Source organism: Botrytis deweyae (genome assembly GCF_014898535.1).
Source record: "Botrytis deweyae strain B1 chromosome Unknown BDEW_024, whole genome shotgun sequence".
Taxonomy (NCBI): domain Eukaryota; kingdom Fungi; phylum Ascomycota; class Leotiomycetes; order Helotiales; family Sclerotiniaceae; genus Botrytis; species Botrytis deweyae.
The window spans coordinates 116,269-138,154 of NW_024066231.1; the positions used below are offsets into that span (position 1 = coordinate 116,269).

A 21,886-nucleotide genomic window follows, 5' to 3' on the forward strand; every position below is an offset into this window, starting at 1 on the left:
ATCAACCTCTCAAGCTCATCACGATGATTGCCCAGCCTCCAAATCCCCTCCACTTCCACTGTCGCTCTCATCATCACTACTATCATCACTCCAGTCTTCGCTCTCCAAATCTTTTCCCCGGATTCCCCAGCTGAACACGAAGCCTACCAAAGCAATCCCACTAAAAACACCCCAGGTGAGGAATCCCCCATTCTTAATCTTCGTTCCCAAAGTAAATAGCCCACCACTCAAGAAGGGGCCCGCTGCTCTTCCCGCTGCACTTAGGGTTTGTGCTAGGCCGTTCAATGTACCAAGAACACCATGATTAGGCGCAGAATTTGTAATGAGTAACAGAGCACTTGTTAGTCCTCCCACTGCAGCTACAGTTTTCAATAACAAGACGAATCCAAGCTCAACCCATAGCCATAATTTTCCATTTCCGATGCCGAAAGGTGGAGGAGAATCTTTGTATCCAATCCATGGCATGAGCATCATGGAAATGAAGAAGAGGAACAATCCTGATCTATAAGTAGCTTTATTTCCCATCTTTTCTTTGAGTTTACCAAAAATGCCGATCTGGAAGACAATTGTAACTATTCCTGCAAAAGAGAGTGAAAGACCGATTTCGGAAGGAGAGAGCGCTCGTCCAGCACGCTCGGGAGCCGATGCGAAGATAGGATAGAGAGAGTTGAAGGAAATATTGGAGAGTTGAAAAATAAGATAAGTACCAAGAAGTATTACAGTATCGCGGTTTAGGACTTCCTTGTAGGACAAGTGAGCTTCGTTCGATGAATGGAAGAAGTCGCCCATTGAGAGGAGGGATTCAGCTTCAGAATCGTCGTCGTCCGATGCATCAGAGTCATGAAGCAGTGCACGTTGAGAGGGAGTTCTTGTATAGGTTGGATGTCGAGCTCCTCCTGTGAATTGCCACATCCACGTAAAGAGGCTCTTCATTCGATGCTTCAAAGGAGGGAGATTTTTTGCCTCTTCTAGACTTTCTTCCAGGAAAAATCCCGTCAATACCAAGTCGAGTAATAATATTGATGCCGCAAACAAATTCGGCAGTAAATATGGATAAGGATTTGGATGCCCCTTGTTGAACGGATTTTCTTCGAAGATTAACAATCCACCCAAGGCCGGTCCTGTTATGCCACCAATTCCATAAATGACTGGCAGATAGACAAATGCCTTACTCTGATTACTGCGATCCGTAATCTCTCCCAAACATGTACTTATTACACCCTGATTTCCGTTGACCATACCCATGAGCGCTTGTACCAGTACTGCCTGCCATAATGTCCTGCAGAATCCAAAAGCAACAAAGCATGCTGATGTCAAAAGAGTCCCAAGCATTACCACCGGCTTCCTCCCTATCCTATCAGATAACCAGCCCCAGAAAAAATTCGTTGTAAATTGCGCGAACGCAAAACTCGACGCTATTGTTCCGACGTATAAACCTATTTGACTTGGATCGACTTCTGGAAATTTCGACGTCATTTGGGGTAGGTATGGAGATATCGAATTCAAGGCCGTTTGTTCGGCGAGCGCGATGACTGCCAATACAGCGAGTTGTTTTATTGGAAGAGGAGATTGATGTTGTTCATCTTCCGGCTCCCCTTCATTCAAATTCGAATTCGCAGATCCATCGCCACCAGATGATAAAGTTGATGCGACTTGAGGTCTGCCGCGAGACTTGGGTGGTGGAGTGGGGAAGGTGTGGTAGTGAGGAGTGGAGGACTTTCGACGCTCCATCCCGCTGGGAAATCTCGCCCTTTTCATGATGATTGATGTCTCAAATGGCTATCGTGTTGATGTATTCGAGGATAACACAATAGTGGTTTGATTATTATCAATCTTGTTGGTTGAGGGGTCTATAGGAGGTCGCGTGCTCAGGTTATGAGCCAAGGTCTAGAACGAACTGCTATTTGGAGGATGGAGGATGGAGGATAGGTAGGTAACTTGACATCAAGAATAATGGAAATGATTAAATGAAATTGAGTCTTTAAATCTATATCATCGAATTATAATATCGCCTTTAAAGTCAATGAATGAATGAATCGACTGGTTTTTTGTAGTATTCCCAGCAGAAGAGAACAGAAGCAAATTTTGTCATAAGAAAGCCGAGGGAAGCTCTAGCCGCAACTACATCATCACCAGTCCAGTTTCTCCAATTTCTCACCCCAACTCGCTTACATCAATAATGACTAGCCACCTTGGTCATTTCAGCCACACTCCAGCCTCTTGAAACCAAGCCGAAGTTGGTGCGTGTACCTCCACCTGCAGCTTCCATTAATCAACTCCCTCCGTGCTTTATATATATAATATAAGCATTTCTTTTTTTCTATTAAGTAAATCAAAATGTGTGTTAAAAGCACTGAAATCACATTCAGCTTCTGCTTATCAATAGAGAAAGAGGCTATCTAAGATATCGAGTTCATAACGTATCAGAAACTTAAGTTGATCCAGAACAGCTCTGGTGGAGTAGATAAAGCTTGCACATCGGCGAGCAACAACCAGTCATTAACTCCACTTTGTCAAGATTATCATTAGTGTCTGTAGTAGTGGAACGCTATCTAATTGATACATGAACGTTGGAAGATATGGATAAGTGGAAAGAATGTATTACAATAGTCAATTCAACCACGGCAGGCTTAGCAGAGTTGAAAGCTCTGATATGACCTATCTCACGACTGTCAGAAACGTCGAAAACCCGTATGCCCAATTCAAAATCTAACATCAAATCGAGGTTTAACTGTTGATTTCTCCAGTGTAAATCCTCATTACTCACCAATCTCCAAAATTATGGACCGGAAGAATCTCGGAAACTATATGGATGTACTTGCCATTTCTGGCTGATGATTGATATCGGTAAAAGGAGGGGAATTATTCCGAACCTTCAATGTCTGTTCTGTCAAGTACCTAGGTATTTGTAGAAACGATTCCACTCCAGTTTCCAGCCAATATTTTGCATAACCTATTATTCCATCTCTTAAAAGTACATGATAATATATCTTTTACATACATCTTCAACCATCTTGATTTCAAGAACATTAAACGCCAGAAGATATGAGGCAGGGGGGGAGGCAATGAGAAGAGACATCGACAGGAGGGGAAAGCATTTATGATTTCTCTAATATCCCCCAACATTGTTAGTGTTGTCGAATCGAAGAATCCAGAGCCGATACGGAACTCGTGGAAGTAAAGACGCCTCCGGCCAACGTAGTGTTGGCGTGTGGACGGTATACCCATGATGGATCTATTTGACCGCGAGGAAGGTAGCAAACATATGAGGTTGATCAAGATCATGGTAAAATCAAGACTTAAGGTAGGCAATACAAACTTGGATAGGTGTTAAGTATATGTGAATTTTCTTAGGTGTACTGGGCTGCGAGCGATATCCAAACATTGCGAACTTTGGCATGCAGTACGGGTAGTGCGAGTCTTTGAATCATTGCTGAAGCAAAGCCAAGACCACAACGTCGCAGAAGCTAGCTGGTATTTTTTGGATCCAGCATCGAGTGCAGCAGTGACTGGATTGAGAACATGCTTCGAGGGGTACCGATGACTTTCTATGATCACTTAGTAACAAACTTCTGGACATTGATGAAGAAGTGACGGTTTTCCAAAGCAGTGGATAAATTTCAACAACCATAGTGATATCCTCAGTCTAAATTGTGGTTTCATCATCCTCGGGATGTCTTTAGGCAAATTCGCATGGAAACTTCTTGCAGCCCGCCTTTCACCGGGCTTTGTGCTTCGACAAATGAGAACTACACCATTATGGTTCTCAGGAGAGGTCGAAGTACTGACAGCTTTTGTATCCCACTTGTGATCATTTCGTGGACCCTTTGCGTTGTGGACGACAGCATCCAGAAGGTAAGATTGGCTAGGGTATGAATGTTCTTCTTGACCGTATACTCTGGTGGGCCATCATGAACCAGTGTAGGCAATAGTATACTATAGTAAAAAGGTGGCGCATATGAAGCTTTTGATACGGTAGATAGTACATATTGGATATTTGAATACTCATTGTTGTAGATATCATTTAAAACGGATATCTATAAAGATATATGAGAAAATTGAAATATAAAGATCTAATCCTAATAAAATTTAGATAATCAAAAGATTATTAGGTGGATATAGTATAGTAGCTAATTAAGTATAGTTTATTAAAGCTTTTCCTTTTATTTCAATTAATCAATTAATTTAATAAACCCTTTTTTTTAATAATTCAATAATTCTATATAGTATCAAAAAGATTAAAATATTCGATAATATTAATAAAATCTGAGGATAACCTCAAATTCGTATATTTCGGCTTATTCTGTATCAATCAAAATCTGTATTTCCATATCTTATTAATAGTATTCAATATTATTCTAATATTGAGTATTTTCAGTGATATCGAATTCCATACCATGTATGTATATATTTCGAAGAAAAATCGATACGCACCACTATCTAACCCGTATACGGATTACGGGAAATACTATTGCCTACACTATCATGAACAAACGAAATTTCCTGTTCCTCTAGATGAGATTTTGAGTGTGTGGGCTTGCTAGTTCTTGGTTCACACATTATGACTAATTTTTTCACGATTCATCATTTCCTATGTTTGTTTTGATGTGATGTAATTTCTTCTACTTGTGCATCTTTACTCGGCAGCACATTTAATAACCATACATATTCGAAATTAACCACGAGACAACCCAATAAATTCCAAGACCACAACCGACTTTCGTTTGGATCAGATCTCAGGATATACCCTCGAGCTCCTAAAACCCCCAGACTCTTGCCCATTGACACTAAACGAGTCGCCCTAAATGGCAGTATGATTACGAGTTACCGAAAACGGCGATCAAAGGATGCCGAGACAGAAGGCAAGCCGAGACGAAAACGCCTTCGAACGCCATCAGTTATTCGATCGGAAGCCTACAGTAAATTATATTAGTGAGGGGCATATGCGATGAGAATCAGCTGGGAACTTACCTCTAGTATTGGGTACCAATCTCAATAACCATATCAGTTTGGCGGGTGACCTTGGTTTGCACGTCGTCAGGCAGAAGATAAGCATTATCGCAAGGATAAACGGTGCATCCACTTCGTAACTCGTAGACATCGGCTTGACCGGCTGGGTAAACGAAACGGATACCAGAATTATCGGTACGGTTGTCGATCGCACTGGCATCGTAGTGGGTCTTGCCTTCAAACCCTTGCCATTGAAATTCGGCTTGAACACGGTGGATAGGGTGCACAGCATCATACTTTCTAGCGATAACGGTACCTCCCCAGTTGAGAGGAATTTCAATAGTGAAGTTCTCTCCACCTTTGTGGTGAATGTCCGCAAGATTCTCACACTGAGGGTGGGATGTAAAGGTGATGACTCTGTCCTCCTTGTCGAAAGACAAGAATTGAATTGTGTTGCGAGGGGCATCGCGGGGGATTGTGCTGCCGGCAAGAGCGGTTGATGCGCTGAGGCCTACAGCGGCAGCGAATACTTTGCTGAATGAAACCATGGTTCAGACTCGAGAGCGATTTGATCTAAAGAAGAAATGAATCACAAAGGTCAGCTTCATGGGGAGGAAGTGAGTGATGGAACTTGAGAATTACCTGTATCTGAGTTTGATTGATAGCTGTGTGAGGTGGGAGCGAAAAGACAAGATGGACAAGAGAGATGAAGAACCAGTTTGTACTGAATAGAGTAAATACAATGGGAACAGTTAACACTTATATAGGCAATCGATTGACTAGGGCTTATATAATATCAAGCAGAACCAACATGGTTACAGTCCATGACGATTGCCATGAATCAAAGCAGAGTTTCTGTTTGTCTGTAGCCAGGGTAACGAGAGCAGCTCGATATGCACTACAGATGCATCTAAAGTTCAGTCTGAGTCTAGATTCGTTGTTTGAGGGAATTACATGTTTTGAGAATTCCAAGTTGACGATCATGTTAATCGTAGGTCACTCGGCTTGAATACATGTTGGATACATCCTAGACTGTGGTGACTTCAAATGCTACTATAGCAACAGCTTGAAAAAAGGACGGTCATATCATGAAGATCAACTTAATGTCTTGGACTAAGTTTTTCACTTGCCTAGAGGCTTCAAAACATATCAATTTGATTTCAAAATTCAAGTTTAACCCTTTGCGATGATACCTAGGGTGCAAAGAAAAAAAGGAGTAGCGAGGTCACTCACTTAGTCAGTTCACCCAATCACATTGCATACTGTTCAAACAGGATGTTGAGATATATCAACACATTAACATAGATGAGAACGTCAGATGGCTCAGAATCAATAATCTCCATTATCTAGCTACGTCTCGAGCACATAATGTATGTAAGATGTAGCCAGACATTACCACATAATCAGACCACGTGTCCATAAAACTCTGGGAAGACGAATAGGTTAAAAGTCATATAATCGGAAAGTTTACACTCCCTAGCTCTTTTTCTCACTCAATGCTCAACTTTCTATTGCCTTTAATCTTGACATCACGATATCATGATATGCCATCAGCATACCCATCCCAACAAACCATGAGTAACAGTTTCCCCGAGTTACATGCGAAACTTCCAAATCTGGATTGTTTACATACTACCTAGGTAGGTAAATACAAGTCACTGATAGACTTTGATCATCGAACCTAAGTTCTATGGGTGGTTGATCATTACCATCTAGTCTATGAGAAAGGAACAGATCTGGTATGATTCTGCGACGACAATGTCGTGATAAACCTTGATGTCTGCCAATCTTTACTAATATGTACTGTATTCTTCTCGGCAAATCACCATTATCTAGGTAGTCTGTGAGAAAACACTAGATTTAGTATAACTTCGGCGACGACAGTGTCATGATAAATCTTGGGATCTGCCAACTTTTACTAACATTTACTCCGTCCTTTTCGGCAGGTCTTAGTGATGAAGATGTATAAGTCGCTGCTCGTCACCATTTTAGGTCATACTCATATGCAAAAATCATGGTCTTCACTTCCCATAACCTATTTAGTGGCCCTCAATGTTGTTTAGCCGTCGGCGCTTTCAACCTTGCTGCATCATTTATCCGGATCTACCTAATCACAACCCAATTTTCATAGAACCAATCGCTTCTTTATACCCTATACATTTTCATTCATGCTTCCTCGAACAAGGCATACTAAATCTGGTCCAAAAAAATACTTCCAGTGACGACGATGATGATCCAATCTTCCTACGAAGGGAGAAGTGACGTTATTTTCAAGAAAAATATTAGTAATCTATGTAGTATTTGTAACTCTAGCGCATACAAACTATCAAATCAAGTAACACGCCAAGTCAAACATAGTGCAATCTGTCACAAGTTTCTTGGTCGTCAATTTGTCAGTTGTTAGTCTGACACTAAATTTAAGCTTTTGAAGCAGACGCCGATCCGCTATATTTAGTACTGTAAGCCGCTAAAGAACTTTAGATAATCACAATGAAAATGGAATAGCTTCGATTGAGAGGAGATAAGAGTCGTGGATCTACGAGGACTAATTACGCGAAAAATGCCCCCTTTGGTTTGCAGCTTGACCAGTCCTAAATGGGCAATACAAGAGGCCACGATGCTTTTCAAAGCATGCAAACTTTAATCTCTGGCCCTTTAGGGTTTTCCTGGCCTGGATCCAGGTCTACATCAGAAGCTTTAACGCTTTTTGACAAAATCGCCGATCCCAGTCCTGTGAATAAATTTCGGCTTCTCGAAATCTTTCCGAAAAGGTCAAACTCAAAGCTCGCTTGCGTTGAAAGAATCATTCTTGTAGGCGTGGAAGGGGTGTAGAATTATGAATACTATGGATCTGGATTATATGTCAATCCACTAAAGTCGCACCCTCCATATTTATCCCTAACAACGTGGCCGCTAAATGACATACCTAACACTCGGCCAGACTGACTTAAAATACATGAAGTCTCTGCCCATAACATCCTTTCAGTTCTGGTGGCATGAAATTTATCTTGAGATTCAAATGATAGGAAAGTAAGTCTGTTTCGATTGTGGTTGCACGAGAGCATTTTATTTCACCCTCGCTGAAATGAGAGTTATGTTTGGGCATGTAATCTTTAATCTGTGGAACGACTTCGATGCTTGCTCTCATATGACACGGTAATGGAGGGTTTTTTTCATATTTATGCTCTATTAATCACTCCAATATTGGCCTAAAACGATAGGGATAGATCGCTGGTTGTGAACAGTACAACCTTCTTCATCAAAACCTCAAGCTCAAATTCTACGTCACTTCAAATTTCGACATAAATGTAACACACCAATACTCCAATGAATGGTAAATATATTAATTGCAAAACTAATTACGAGATAGAGATTAGGTATCGATGATAATTTTCAAAGCTCTTCATTTTTCATATCTTCATCCTTGCGCTCATTTGACTTGGAGTTTTCCTTCATCCTCTGGGGATACCCAGAATAGCTTTTTCAGCCTTCTCTCTTTCTCATCTCTCATGTATTCATCGAAATGCATCGCAACTGGATCCAAGTTGCCACCTTGATATGCCTCTGGTGCTAAAAAAGCACATTTATCGTCTTCTTGTGCAAGATATCTGCAGACATGCATATGTAGCAAGATCGCAACTCGTTGGTTTCCCTTCTCCGTGAGGCGCCATTCTTTTCGTGGACTTTCCTCTGTTCATTGTTAGCAGCGACTTAAAGTAATGGAGTTCACTTAGACAACGGAAGTTGTCCTTACCATCGAGGAAAAAGTCTTGATCTTCTGATCGTCCCTCAAAATCAATATCGGTATTAAGCCAGCCTGAAGTATCAAGCCAGAAAATTGACTTGTCCCCCTCGAATTGTAATCGATCCACTACTGAGTGCGTCGCTTGTTCAAGTTGTCCGCGGAAAGGTCTCATTACGAATATCGGGATATCAACTGCTCGATGTTGTGGATAATCATATTGTGAAACTTCGGCCACTGTCCCGGAGTACTTGGGATATGCCAATGTTCTGATTGCTCTGATTAATGAAACGTAGGTTTCCTCGAAAAGCACACTTAGTTCCCATGTCGTCATATTGTAATCTTCATTGTGTACTCGGAACGACTCCCAGTCAGCATTGCCGATATTGAGAATCTGAACATGTTAGCTGCTTATCTTTGAAGTGGAAATTGAAGCAGTTACCATTACATCCGGGACATAGGATTGGAAGAGCCATGGTTGCGCGTATTGCCCAGAGCCAAGTGGTCCACTGTAAGCATTAGAGGGTCTAACATAAAACCGGACAACCAAAGAACTCAAGAAGACCTGCAGACGTACCTTTGGAAGAAAACGTCTGCCAATCCTGCTGGACTGCCCCTACCACCGATACAGTCTTGTAGTAGGCACATCCCATCCATTCCAACAGTTACATGATCACTACCAAACATCTCACCAGTCAAGCATTCCCACCCCATAACTCCTCCCAATATTCCATTTGCGACATTAGATGCTATCCGGTGCTTTCTTCTGTCTAGGCCTGTCATAGAACCGGGTAGATCAGTCAAAATCTCCAACATCTTTCGCTGAGAAGGATTTTCGGGTAATCCATCGTCCACAGCATCTATATATAGTCCTAATTCCTCATTCTCTACATCTCTTTCAGAAAATGGTAGATTTGTGGTCGACATTGGATTATGAACTGGAATCAGTTGTCCATTCTCATCTATCCAGACCCCTAGAAATTGAAAGGTCTCTATCATATCCCTGCCGATCATTGGTGCAATGATTCGAATAATGTGAGGTGATTGGGGATCGAGATCTTTCGTTCGTATAGCCACAAGTGATGTTGCGTTTGGAAGTATAACGTATTCTTCATCATCAACTTGGGCAAGCAGAGAGATAGGTTCCGCGCTTGTATTGTCTAATAATGGTGGAAATCCAGACGCTGTTGTTTTATTTCGAGCATCTGTCCTCTTAGCATGACCTTTTTGATCTTTGTTATGAAGTGATATTAAGATAGTGCTACTTCCGTTGAAAGCGACATCGAGATAAATGCCTGAGAAAAACTCCGTTAGAAAATCACAGATGAATCAGCGAGAGAGTATACCGGGAAATGACCCATCTTTTCTCGTCCCATCCAATGTCGAAGACCAACGACCTACATACTGTTTTATGTTAGAATTCGTTCTGTAAATCGATTTGATGACATACACGTATGTAGGGATGGCTGGCGTCAATGAAGCGAAGTCCTTCTAGTGGTGGCTCTGCTGTAGAAATCTTTGTGTCATATTGATAGAAATGTATTCGCTGCTGTTGTTGGCTCAACCAAAACCAGAAACAAATCATTATTAATACGGTGAGCCATATAGCCTTGTAGAGGTGCTCCAAGTTGGCTTTGTAAAATTGGTGAGGTGGTTCCGACTGCTCCTCTTCGTCATAAGCTGGTGGCGGGCGTCTGAAATCCACTCCGTTCCGCCAATTCTCCATTAAAATCTCTGACCATGGTGTCGTATTATTAGTCGGTGGTCGAAGAGGTGTCTCACTTGTTGCAGTTGAAGTCGCGGTTGGAGTTGATAGAGGGGAGATGTAAACCATTATGAGCAAAAAATCGGTCAAAATCGATCAAAACTGAGCAAAAGAGCAAGATTGGAGCAAAGCAAAGGGCAAAGAAATTTACAGTGATCAAAATGTAGAGATTGTGTTCATGCTCAACGATACTATAACGACAGATTTCAGAATATAGCAAAACGTCAAAGGTGGCAGGAGCGTTTCCAGAGATTTTCGTGGCTTCTTTCCTCTGACTTGCACTTTTCATATTCCGCAATCACGGTCAACCTCAATATTACCAAGCAAATAAAAGTAAGTTCAAGTAATTTAATGTCTGGTTTGATTCCTTATCTTCTGTTTTATTGTTTCGATCGGCGCGAAATACTGGAATTTGCCAGTTGTGAGCTACAGTTTACTCATTTTAATCGTTTCTCTTCCTACTTTGCAATTCGTAAGCAATGGCAAGAAAATTCGCGAGAAGACTCATTTTGCCACTTGCAATTCTTTTCTGGGCTGCTATTATCATCTCGAACCTCTCGCCTTCCCGATATAGACACCAAGTTTATGACCACGAGAAACACAATACCCCATTGCGAATTCCAATATCTCATCCACTGAGAAATTATTCAAAAAATACGATTCAATCATGGGCCTATTCAGGTAGCGGGAATATAAAAAAGCTCCCGACTCCGAAAGTTACTGTCCCGCATGCTTTATTACAACTCACTGCGCATTGCTCCGACCCGGTTAACAAATTCACGAACCATCTTAGACTTCCTAATCTACTTTACAATATTTCCATGAGACCCAGGCTTGGGTCCCCCGAGTCAAGAACGTTCTGGAACCCAACAATTTTCTCTCTGCCATATTGGGCAAAGAATCAGTATTTGATCGTGAGCATGGTGTACTTAAAGGACCGTGGCTACCGAGTCAATGTTTTGTGTGAAGCAAATATTTGTCACCCAGAAACTGAAAATCGTGGACACCTCCAAGATAGAATCTGCACAGCTGATGATATTGAAGCTCTCGGTAGTAATGGAGGGATGAGATGCGAAAATACGCCTATTGAGGTGACTGTTCCTCCAACCCCAGCAGAAAGTTGCCAGGGGAATCAGGAAGGACTGGCCGATATACCTGGCTTTCATGATCCTAGGATCTTCTATTCCGGAAGAGGGGAGCCTATACTTATGGTATCTTCTCAGTATGATTCTCTTTCTTTCTTCCAAAATACTCTTCACTAAATGACTTCCAGGTCGCGATATGCTTGCATCGGACTATGGTCTATTGATCTTCGTTCTGTATACCCCGACCTGGAAGAAATCTTCTCATCACCACCCAAGAGATTCGGAGGACCACTCAAATCTTATCCTGTCCTGACCGAGTTGACACGTAATCCGCGAGAGACCCGAATATCATACGAAAAGAACTGGTTTATATTTTCACCAACTCCATCCTCATCATACGTTCATTATGAGCTGACTTCTTCAAAACGCACCTTTGCAAAACTTATTGGTAATGGCTTCACCACAACTAATTTGACTGACCCAAACGAGATATCTTGCCTTATCGACGCAACGTCAGAGGAAATAGCTCTCAATAGATACATGGCAAATGCTACTTGGCATCAGGCCACACCTGCTTTAAGACTGATTCTTTGTACTCGTTCTAATAACTCTTGTATGTCAGAGACTCCGGATACCGTTTTTGTTGCAGCCATTCATCGTAAACACAAAAACGTGTTGGACCTACCAATCCGTTACGAAAGATATTTTGTGATGTGGGCAGCAACACCTCCTTTTAGTATGCTGGCCATGAGTCAACATCCAATTCTCTTCGCAAATGAAACCACTACGGGTTGGACGACCGACGAAAGTTGGGATGACGTTCCAGAGGCTTCGTCCGAAGGTCGTGGTTTTTGGGCAAAGCTCACCTATACCACAACTATAGCGTATGCTTGGAACAGGGAAGATGAGGATCTAAGGGATAAAGGCGTGGGGTTTCTGGATGATGAGATAATTGTTAGTGTGGGTGTGGATGATCATGATCAGGTGTATGGAAGGGTTCTTGTTTCTGAGCTGCTACAGTGTTTGAGAATTTGTCCTGGCTTGATGTGAGGGCAATCAATATGGGACTGATGAGGATAGGGAACAATCGTCATTTCTGTAATTGAGATATGAAGAACTAGATAGGTTGGAATGTATGTATCTATGGAGAATAGTTGATTCATGCTAGGTGGAGATAGAATGCAAAATTGATTTCAACACACACTAGTTACCTTAATTATAATTTTTCTAGTCTAGGATACTTCAAGGACACAGTGATTCTTTTGAAAATACTTGTGTAGATACAGCACCTGTGATTCTTCGTCCTTTTAACAAACAAATTTGGATGGTTGAAAATGGCACTCTCCTTCCGCAGTGTGAAGGTCATCTTGTAGATACCTCCGGTCGAGGTTTTGGCAAATTCGCTAATGATCTACAACTAGCAGACACGTTTGATATCGATAATTTGACCCAAAGCGCACAAAATTATCGGAACTTCCAAAAGAAGAGTGTGGAGAAGATGAGGTCCTTGATGATTTAATGTTGGCTTCGGAAGTTAGTAGATGTTTATGGTCATTATAAATTAAGAAGAGTATTATCGGGTCGAATGTGATGCGTAAGGTTAGAGCCGCGACAAGCTAACCTTTTGGTCTGGTGTCAAGAAAATAATTCTTAGCTTTTCTTGTTGAGGGTCAAATGTTGTTAGAATTTCTGAATATTTTGCGTTGGTGCTGGTCCACCAACTGTTTGAATCTCTTTCATTTTAGTCAAATTTACGAACGATTTTGCGGGAGTGAATTAGATAAACCCACGATATTTACTTTGAGAAGGATTCATGTGTATCAAGAGGATAGAACGCATTCACACTTCTTCTTTACATTTCAATACTCTCTTCTCCAATTACCATTCATTGGTCTTCTATTAAATGACTCTTAGAAAAGGCTATTCTTCTGCCGTGCAAATGAAGATAATCATAGCGAAATAATGGCACGGACCGACAACCGAACTAGAGTGAGCTTGAATGTTACTTTTGTTGTAGCTCGTATCGACCTCCACGTCTTCGTAACAATCAAAGTCTCTTGGTGATGAAGAGATTACTCTTATATCTGTCCAAAGATCACTTTCAAGACGATGACCTGACCACTGGAAGCCTTTCATGTTCGTGCTGATGGGGTGATTTGTTTTGGATATTAGTGTGTTCGCATGAGCAGTGTAGGCAATAATATATTATAGTAAAACAATAGCGCATATAAAGCTTTTGATATAATAGATAGTATGTATTGAATATTTGAATACTTATTATTATAAATATCACTTAAAATAGATATCTATAAAGATATATAGAAAAACTGAAATACAAAGATCTAATTCTAATAAAGCCTAGATAATCAAAAGATTATTAGATAGATATAATATAATAACTGATTAAATATAATTTATTAAAGCTTTTTATTTTATTTTAATCAATTAATTAATTCAATAAATCCTTTTTTTAAATAATTCAATAATTCTATATAGTATCAAAAAGATCAAAAGATTCAATAATATTAATAAAATCTGAGGATAACCTCAAATTTGTATATTTCGGTTTATTCTATATCAATCAAAATCTGTATTTTTGTATTTTATTAATAATATTCAATATTATTTTAATATTTTCAGTAGTATCGAATTCTATATTATATATATATATATTTCAAAGAAAAATCGATATGCACTACTATCTAACCCGTATACGGATTACGGGAAATACTATTGCCTACACTGCGTGTGAGTACTAAATTATCAGTACTAACCAGACAATTTGAACTTCTGTGATTTCTCCCTGGGCTCAGAACTTCTTTCTAGTAAAAGTAAGCGTGATCGGAGAGTCATTAAAACTCTGTCTACTCATAATTTGCCATGAGTAACGGCGAAATACTTTAAAATGATTCATCACATCTTGAGAGTCACAAATCACGGAAATCTGTGACAAATTATTGAGATCCTTCGGACTCAAAAGGACCTGTGGTCTCAAATTTTCTTTTCTCTATTTAATATTTGAATACATCAAAAACGTAGCAAGGAAACCCGGCTGTCAACAACGAAAAGCTTAACTATCGATGCCTTCTCCAAGCCTCGACAAAGACACTTCCGGGCACAAAACCCCACAATCAAGTTTAGAAGACGGAGTAGAGGTCCGCGGAACATTCAAGGAATATGTGGAACGTACATTTGGTGAAAGATACATTCTCGAGCATCCAGATCTAGTCTCGCTTTTTGAGCCTTCAGATCCCCGTGAATCGTCCATATCTGTTATTTCACCAGCATTAGAGTTACTTGAGCTTGCTTTCGCGTCACTCACAAAGGTCGAAGTTCAATCCACCGACATAAAAAGCGCTCTTCACACGAAACTTTTCTTTGACGAGACTTTTTCGATACCTTCATCACTTGAAAATACACCGGTGAAAGCATTGGTGCTGGTCATAAAAGCTATAAGTAATGATGGCTTGCCTGTTGAACGGAAAGAAGCCAGAGAGTTCATGAGTTTGTCTGAGCCCGTCCGTAGTCATCTCATTTACAAGTGTAGTTCCCCAAATGACTGTACGGGGAACAAACTGGAATGCATCATCGATTCCGAGGGTCCATCGGTTATCCAGAGACCTACCGAAGACTCGCCCGACTATCTTCCTCATCATTCAACCACGAGTAGTGATTTCAAAATAGATTTTGTTCATCCTTGCCGCGAGTATACTGAACTCTTTGAACTGCTTCACGGCTCCAATCAAACAGATCGACTCAGTCATCACAATGGGGTACTTTTAGTACCAGAAAATCGGACCCCCAATTATTACAAGTATGTCAAGGAATTGATCGAGAACAAAAATCATGGAATTATTGCAACTTATATGGGGTGCTGTAAGCATAATCCTCGTCTTTGGACGAAGATAGATGACGAAACCTTGAGCGAAGAGAAACATATATTTAACTGTCGTGTTTGCAATCATAGTTGCGCTTTATCGGATGGTAGAATATGTATTCGTTGCAGCAAGGAGAAGGTTGTTCAGAAATTGAATTGCAAAAAGGAGTACGGAGTGCCCCTGACGAGCTATATTCGGTATTGTAGTTCACAGGGACCGAGCGAGGATCTACTACGCCACTATTATTTGGACAAAGACGAAGACGGGGTGGTTCAAGAATTGGTGAAGTACTCGATAAGTGATATAGGTGTGTATTTTTCAAAAGGTTTGAAATCCAGTTTACATTAGAAACCGACTGACTGAAGTTACAGTGGCTGACGCCCTTCAAGAGTCGATCTGATTGGAAAATTTGAACAATTGGAGGATACTATATCATAAGAGAAGCGTTTTAGCATATTGGATTAAGGTAGCAGTGAGAATCATGCATGGATGAATTAGGTTTTGTGGATGGCCGTTTAGTCTGTTAAGTAGTCGTTCAGTTCTAACAATATCTCTATCATACGCTTTTTTGTTTCGTGATGTATGAAGTTCGTGAACATATCTGGATACCCCTTTACTAATACGAGGCCCTTGTAAATCACTTGATAGAAAGCAAGATAGAAATTTAGCACATTGGAAAGAGAATCCCAAGCCAAGTAATGCGGTCGCACAAAATGGTTTCGGGATGTTTTAAGCTCCGTTGAGGGAGACTCATCACACAGTGCCATGGAATGAGTGGAACTATTTGACTCGCAGTAGAATTTCAGTCATCTATGGACTTTAAAACTAAGAAAAACAACGAAATATCAACCAACCCTTCCGAAAGCCCGTCATATCACGATACCCCCCGTCATCCACATTACGGTATCTCCCAACTCAAAGTATTAGACCCCCCTTGAATCATCAAAACGGTAACCAAAAAGAAATGAAACTCAAGGAAACTAAAGAAAGCGAAAGGAAAGACAAAGGAAATAATTTCTGGGTCCAAAATACCCACTAGATCAACCCACCTCATAGAATTCCTATGCTATGTTGTCTCTGATGCTTCGATCTGTAATTATGTGGCGTCGACATGCGTTTAAACAAAGCTACAGTTTTCTTTGTCGACGTATAATCTTGGCGGGCCTGATCGCTGGGGATTGTGGTCTTTTCTGTGGAATCACCGCAGGAGCCGACAAATTTGGCGTCTCGGATTGTGGTGAAGTTTCTTGAAATAGTGAAACCCATCTGCTCGATGGGGAATTTGGCAAGCTTCCGAAGGGCCTATGTAATCTTTCACTAAGAATCCGATCGACTATCTGAACTTGCTGATTTTCTGGAGGCGGGGTCGGGGGTGAAATTGGAGAATCAGGTGGGGGAGTTGGAGGTGGGCTGTAAGCCGGATGTTTTCGATGCTTACGCATTAGAAGCTTTAGTGCTCTTGTCGGAGTTCTTGTACGTGTAGAAGCTGGTCTAATTGATGCGAGCTTTGTGGATCCCGAATATGATGAGTAGTTTTTTCCACTGGATTCAAATTCAGTAGGTCCTGCGGTTGAAAGCTGACGTTGAAGACCTACTGCCTGACCGGCAATTCCACTCATATAATAAGGTCTTTTCTCTTCCACTGAAGTTGCACCTTCTTTCATTCTAGGATCTATTTCAGATGTATTTTCTGCAAGGACTATTGGGTTTTGCGGGCTTTGTCCATCCGAGATAATAGATTCGGTTTCCACGAGAGCCATGGGCTGGGATGAGGAGGATAACGTGAGGATATCTGCACTGGGAACCGGTATAGAGGCCGGTGTGTTCGTGACGGATGTAGATGCTGATCCTTGGACTTCAGAACATTTAGAATGATCTGATACAGTCGTTTGACTGCTCAATTCTGCTATGGCGAAATCGCTGGCGATCTGTGTGCTGTCTGATCCCGAGATTTGGACACCTGCAACTATAAGATTTCGGCTGTTAATGGGGATATAAGTGAGCTTACTAATATATTCTAGATTATCTAGACTGCTGTTGACATTTTTGATGATATCTGTCCCCCTAGAGACTTGTGATGGACTTTCCTGTGAAGTTTTTGTTGGTCTCAAAATTGTTTTTGCGGCTTTGATGGCACTGTCTGATGAGATAGGGCTATCTCTAGATATGGGGAGTTGCGGATCTGCCATAGACTTATCCTTCAAGTCAGTCTGTGGATTTGTCTCGTCTTCGGTATGCCGTTCCTCGCTTCGAAGATACTGGTTGGCAATAACCTTGGGTAGCGGTATTATACGTGTTATTTTCTGTCCAGTTGGCTCTGGATCTTCACGATCACGATCCCAAATTGAAGGCTCTGGGCCCTCGAGCACGTTGAAGTTTGGGAAACTGCTTTCAGTGCATTGCCACCGGCAATTATAGCCCATGGAGAAAGTAAGTGCGAATCGTTCGCCTCCTATGATTTCAAGTGATACTCGAGAGTTTCTTGTATTGATATCGCCATCATGGGAAGGACATCCGTAGCATTTTCCGTGTCCACATTCTGGATTTGAGCATTTTGTTTTTGGTCTGTAGCATGTAGCGCACGATGTATCGCCACAAGTCAATTCCGGATATCTCCAATCCCCTGAAAGGGCTTTACTCTCTGCACCGAGAGCATTGCAAAGATAAATTGGCAGGGCTTCAGGAGCTGCTTCGCAGCGGCAGCATTTCCAAAGCATGGAGATGTATCGAGCTCGCATCTTGTTTTTGAGTATGGTGTCGAGAGTCATTGTAAAGTTTGATAACTGAAGTTGATTTTTGTTGTCGTTGTAAAAGTTGTATGCTCTGCTTCAGAACTGCCGACAGCGAAAACTATATCGACTTTTGGAATTAAGATCTTCGACTCATTTTCCGAGTAAATTCATATTAATAATCATTTCCTGCTCAATATTCACAAAAATCCTTGTAGTAAATACTTCTAGTAATGATTTGAGACCTGCATGATTCTACGCTAGAATACTGAAGCCCAGTCATATGACGCAAAGTTAAAAATGCGTCATAAGGTTAATTAAGGTACACTTTCTTATGTGTTGATGACTATCCGCTCTATGTGAACACTCAAAACCTTTGAATCGAGGCTTTTAAACTACAGTCATTTCAGTAAAGACTTTCTCAATGATTCTTCTCTGACTCGCTCTTTGTTATCTGAATGGACATTATATGATACGTGTGCGTTTATAACCTCATACCAGTCACACGCGATCTATCTTGCACACTAGAACCATCTACTAAATACAATGTGATAGAATGAAATGAAGGTTGTATTCTGACCTCTATCCTGATCTGGTGCCTGAAATCCATAGTTCAATGTGGAATGAAGAACGATATGAGATCCCGAAGGCCACATCCAGAATTCACTCGCGAAAGTATTTTTGGGTGAACATGAAGTGGATATTGACCCATCCAATTTCACTATCTCTGCACTTGCTAGATTGTTCTTTCACAAGAAGTACGAGTGACCAGAACTCGATCTATTTAGATTCGCAATCACCTGTACTATTATTGCATTCTCATTTCATACAGTGTTGTTCTGGAACAACGTTGGTGAATCTTTACAGTACGGCCGTTCTGTAATTGTGAATGATATGCCACGATGTTGCAAAATTCTAGCTACTTAATCGGTCTTCTTCACGTCTGCCATTCCTCTTTCATCTTACAACACTTCAAATCCAAAATCCAATTCTTCGATAATCTACAACTCTATTATTGACCCCTGATCATCCAACTCACCCGGTACCAATAAGCTCAATCGTCTCAATCAACTTCATCTTTCAGCAAAACAAAAATTCGAAACACTTAACAAGATACTCGCCATGTGCTACCAGAAGCTCAAGGCCATTGTTTTCCAAGACCAAATCACTCCAATTCTTGCCGAATCGGTCACCATGAATAACCTAACCAACCTTGGCGAGTTCTGCGGCCCAGCTGTTGATGCAGCAACCATCATGACCTGTTGCAAATGTGGTCAAAACACTTCTCTCATTGCGGGTGCGCCAGGAGCCACCTCTTGCAATAGCTGTGGTCACTATGAATGTAACGACTGCGATTTCAATTAGATCACCACAAGCATTGGTCATTTCTTTGAACCGCTGAACACGACTAGTGTGGGGGCCCAGAAGAAACTTGGCCATGGACGGTTTGAAAGTTGGTCTTTCGTCTGATCAACTTCGCTCTCAGGCGTAATGGGGAACGAAATTTATAATACATGATTTGATTTTCTGAGGGAGTTGGATTTTCTTACTGGGTGGAGTTTGGTAGGAAAAGCGCAAGCGGGTGGGTTTTCAGTTGTCATAGGACTCAACAAGTGTGGAAGGATGTGGTCTCCAGTTGCCTAGATCAGTGTAACAGTTAGCAAAGGTTTGTTCTGCGAGCACCTAATACTAAGTGATACTAAGCGCATCAAAAGCTCTCTTGATAATCTTGATAATGCCGTGTTGCACTGGTGCATTCTCAGAGCAGAAATAAAGTTCCACCATAATTACTTTATACTAAAGTTTCTTTCAAAACCTGTCTGACGTGACATAGTAGCAATCTTGAAATGCGTGATATGATATACACTAAGAATTCGCTTACCTAGACGTACCAGTCGTCTGTAACCATTCTGACGAGAATGAAGGGGTAAATTTCGGCAAATTATTGCGGGTACGGAATAGCCATCTTTTCAGAATGATTAGCCTGGCAATAACAAGAATTTATATATCATATCCATTTGAAGTTAAGTGATGCTATTCGAATCGCTTGAGATAAGGGTGAGATTATAGATTTCGAAGTAAGGAATAAAAAATGGCTTGGCATCAGTTTGACACTTGAGCTAGAACAATCAGAGGATACATTGGAACATTTACAAGAATACAACGTATGTTGCGGCAGAAAGAACTTGTTTCTAAGATACATATCTAGGGGTATAAAGAATCAAAAAATTAAGTAAAAGACAAACGAGCCTTCTCCGGGTACCTTGGAACACATGACTTTGCTCTTGCTTCATCCGAAAAATGGCATTATTACAGGCAACAAGGATAATAATTTGACTCCCCATCATTGAAAAGATGAGTTCTTGCACCTCCATCGTCGGAGAGGGAGAAAGAACTTCCTCGGTACCTTCCAGTGGAATCACGAGCGTTTGCAACAGAAGATGAGAACGCGCTCCCAGTGATCCCCAAGAAAAAGTGGCTGTTGAGCATAACTCCCATATCAATAGCACCCTGAAAATCAAAACTCAGTTTGTTGATGGTCTTCAAAGTATTGGCATCCTTCTCTGCCAGTTTCCACTTATGTGTGACGTTCCAACCTCGGGCTTTCCCGGCCTCCACGAATTTCATCACTTGATTTTGATCTCCGCAAGCCAAATAAACCAAAGGCTTTTCCTCGCTAGGACTACCATATTTCTGCCATGCGCGATCCAAAGCATCTAGATCTTTCTGAAGCTGAATTTCAAGGGAGCTCCATATTTGATCAGACTCTACTCTGAAATGAACTCCGTAGAAAGGACGATCCATTTGAGTTAAAAGGCGATCGACGACCCGACGAGGAGGCTCTTTAAACCGGACAAGATATCCCAGGTCATTCCATAACTTGAGATCTTGTCCAGTCGCATCGTCTGTGATTCTGAAAATTAGGAACTGAGGATTAATCTCTATGGCAATTATACCAGCTCCATGATTAAGCTTGTTTCCAGGATTTAACAAGAAAAGTTGTTCTAATTGAGTATATTGAGTGTCAAAGAAATCTTTGAAACCCCTTCCTTTCCAGAAATATCCCTTGAACAGCGCAAGCCCCGGAGCAGTTTTGGCTGAGAGTTCTATTGACCAGCGATGTTGCACAATAACTTCACCAGACTCGATTTCACGAGGCTTGATGATTCGCATCTGTGGACAAGCTTTCTTCATTTGCTCCAGTAAATGAACTTCGTCAAACCATTCGCCATAAGTCATGGATGCCTTTTCATTGAAACGGTTGAGTTCTTGCAAGTTATCTTTATCGCGATAGTGAATCGATGGTAGAATTAATCCGTGGCCAGACTCCAAGGCCATCTTCAAGCAAACCTTTACTTGAGACACGATTGTTGTCAACCCCGCAAATATGCCACTGCAATCTAAGTACACCTCGTTTTTCGGCCATTCCGTCTCCTCGCATTGTTGTTTGAGAGTTGGAAAATCATAATCTGCCGGCTCATTTACCGAAAATACTTGTTCAAAATACCTTCCAGCTTGAGGATGCGCTGTATATGCAGAGGAATATATGCTTTGGGTAGGTCGCACTGAGTTCCAACCATGATACAAGATAACACAAGATATCACGATTAATGGCAAGAATCGGAGCAGAGCTCCAGGACGAACAATCATAGTGTATGGCCGGCATTGAGAAGGAAATGAAGTTGGGGTAAGGTCATGGAGGTGTGGGAAAGCTAATTTTTGGCCTGTTTTGCAAT

General features: G+C 41.2%; 8 protein-coding genes across 8 annotated transcripts; 3 read left to right on the top strand and 5 right to left on the bottom strand.

The window, feature by feature from the left end:
• Positions 1 to 18: 18 nt before the first annotated feature.
• On the bottom strand, positions 19 to 1,758 carry EAE98_008784 (uncharacterized protein; the record flags this gene model as incomplete). Its single annotated transcript, XM_038956407.1, has 1 exon — positions 19 to 1,758. The coding sequence occupies one exon, from the start codon at positions 1,756 to 1,758 to the stop codon at positions 19 to 21; it is 1,740 nt and encodes a 579-aa protein (XP_038807119.1).
• Positions 1,759 to 4,973: 3,215 nt separating this feature from the next.
• EAE98_008785 (uncharacterized protein) lies at positions 4,974 to 5,498 on the bottom strand (the record flags this gene model as incomplete). The annotated part of the gene is made up of 1 exon (XM_038956408.1): positions 4,974 to 5,498. One exon carries the CDS (start codon positions 5,496 to 5,498, stop codon positions 4,974 to 4,976), a length of 525 nt encoding a protein of 174 aa, XP_038807120.1.
• Positions 5,499 to 8,380: 2,882 nt separating this feature from the next.
• On the bottom strand, positions 8,381 to 10,526 carry EAE98_008786 (uncharacterized protein; the record flags this gene model as incomplete). Its single annotated transcript, XM_038956409.1, has 6 exons — positions 8,381 to 8,640; positions 8,705 to 9,086; positions 9,135 to 9,201; positions 9,270 to 9,987; positions 10,039 to 10,096; positions 10,143 to 10,526. The coding sequence occupies 6 exons, from the start codon at positions 10,524 to 10,526 to the stop codon at positions 8,381 to 8,383; spliced, it is 1,869 nt and encodes a 622-aa protein (XP_038807121.1).
• Positions 10,527 to 10,936: 410 nt separating this feature from the next.
• Positions 10,937 to 12,592, top strand: EAE98_008787 (uncharacterized protein; the record flags this gene model as incomplete). Its single annotated transcript, XM_038956410.1, has 2 exons — positions 10,937 to 11,679; positions 11,731 to 12,592. 2 exons carry the CDS (start codon positions 10,937 to 10,939, stop codon positions 12,590 to 12,592), a joined length of 1,605 nt encoding a protein of 534 aa, XP_038807122.1.
• Positions 12,593 to 14,622: 2,030 nt separating this feature from the next.
• On the top strand, positions 14,623 to 15,820 carry EAE98_008788 (uncharacterized protein; the record flags this gene model as incomplete). The annotated part of the gene is made up of 3 exons (XM_038956411.1): positions 14,623 to 15,356; positions 15,627 to 15,727; positions 15,792 to 15,820. 3 exons carry the CDS (start codon positions 14,623 to 14,625, stop codon positions 15,818 to 15,820), a joined length of 864 nt encoding a protein of 287 aa, XP_038807123.1.
• A 727-nt stretch (positions 15,821 to 16,547) lies between these two features.
• On the bottom strand, positions 16,548 to 18,188 carry EAE98_008789 (uncharacterized protein; the record flags this gene model as incomplete). The annotated part of the gene is made up of 1 exon (XM_038956412.1): positions 16,548 to 18,188. One exon carries the CDS (start codon positions 18,186 to 18,188, stop codon positions 16,548 to 16,550), a length of 1,641 nt encoding a protein of 546 aa, XP_038807124.1.
• A 1,083-nt stretch (positions 18,189 to 19,271) lies between these two features.
• Positions 19,272 to 19,514, top strand: EAE98_008790 (uncharacterized protein; the record flags this gene model as incomplete). Its single annotated transcript, XM_038956413.1, has 1 exon — positions 19,272 to 19,514. The coding sequence occupies one exon, from the start codon at positions 19,272 to 19,274 to the stop codon at positions 19,512 to 19,514; it is 243 nt and encodes an 80-aa protein (XP_038807125.1).
• A 945-nt stretch (positions 19,515 to 20,459) lies between these two features.
• EAE98_008791 (uncharacterized protein) lies at positions 20,460 to 21,800 on the bottom strand (the record flags this gene model as incomplete). Its single annotated transcript, XM_038956414.1, has 1 exon — positions 20,460 to 21,800. The coding sequence occupies one exon, from the start codon at positions 21,798 to 21,800 to the stop codon at positions 20,460 to 20,462; it is 1,341 nt and encodes a 446-aa protein (XP_038807126.1).
• Between the last annotated feature and the right edge of the window lie 86 nt (positions 21,801 to 21,886).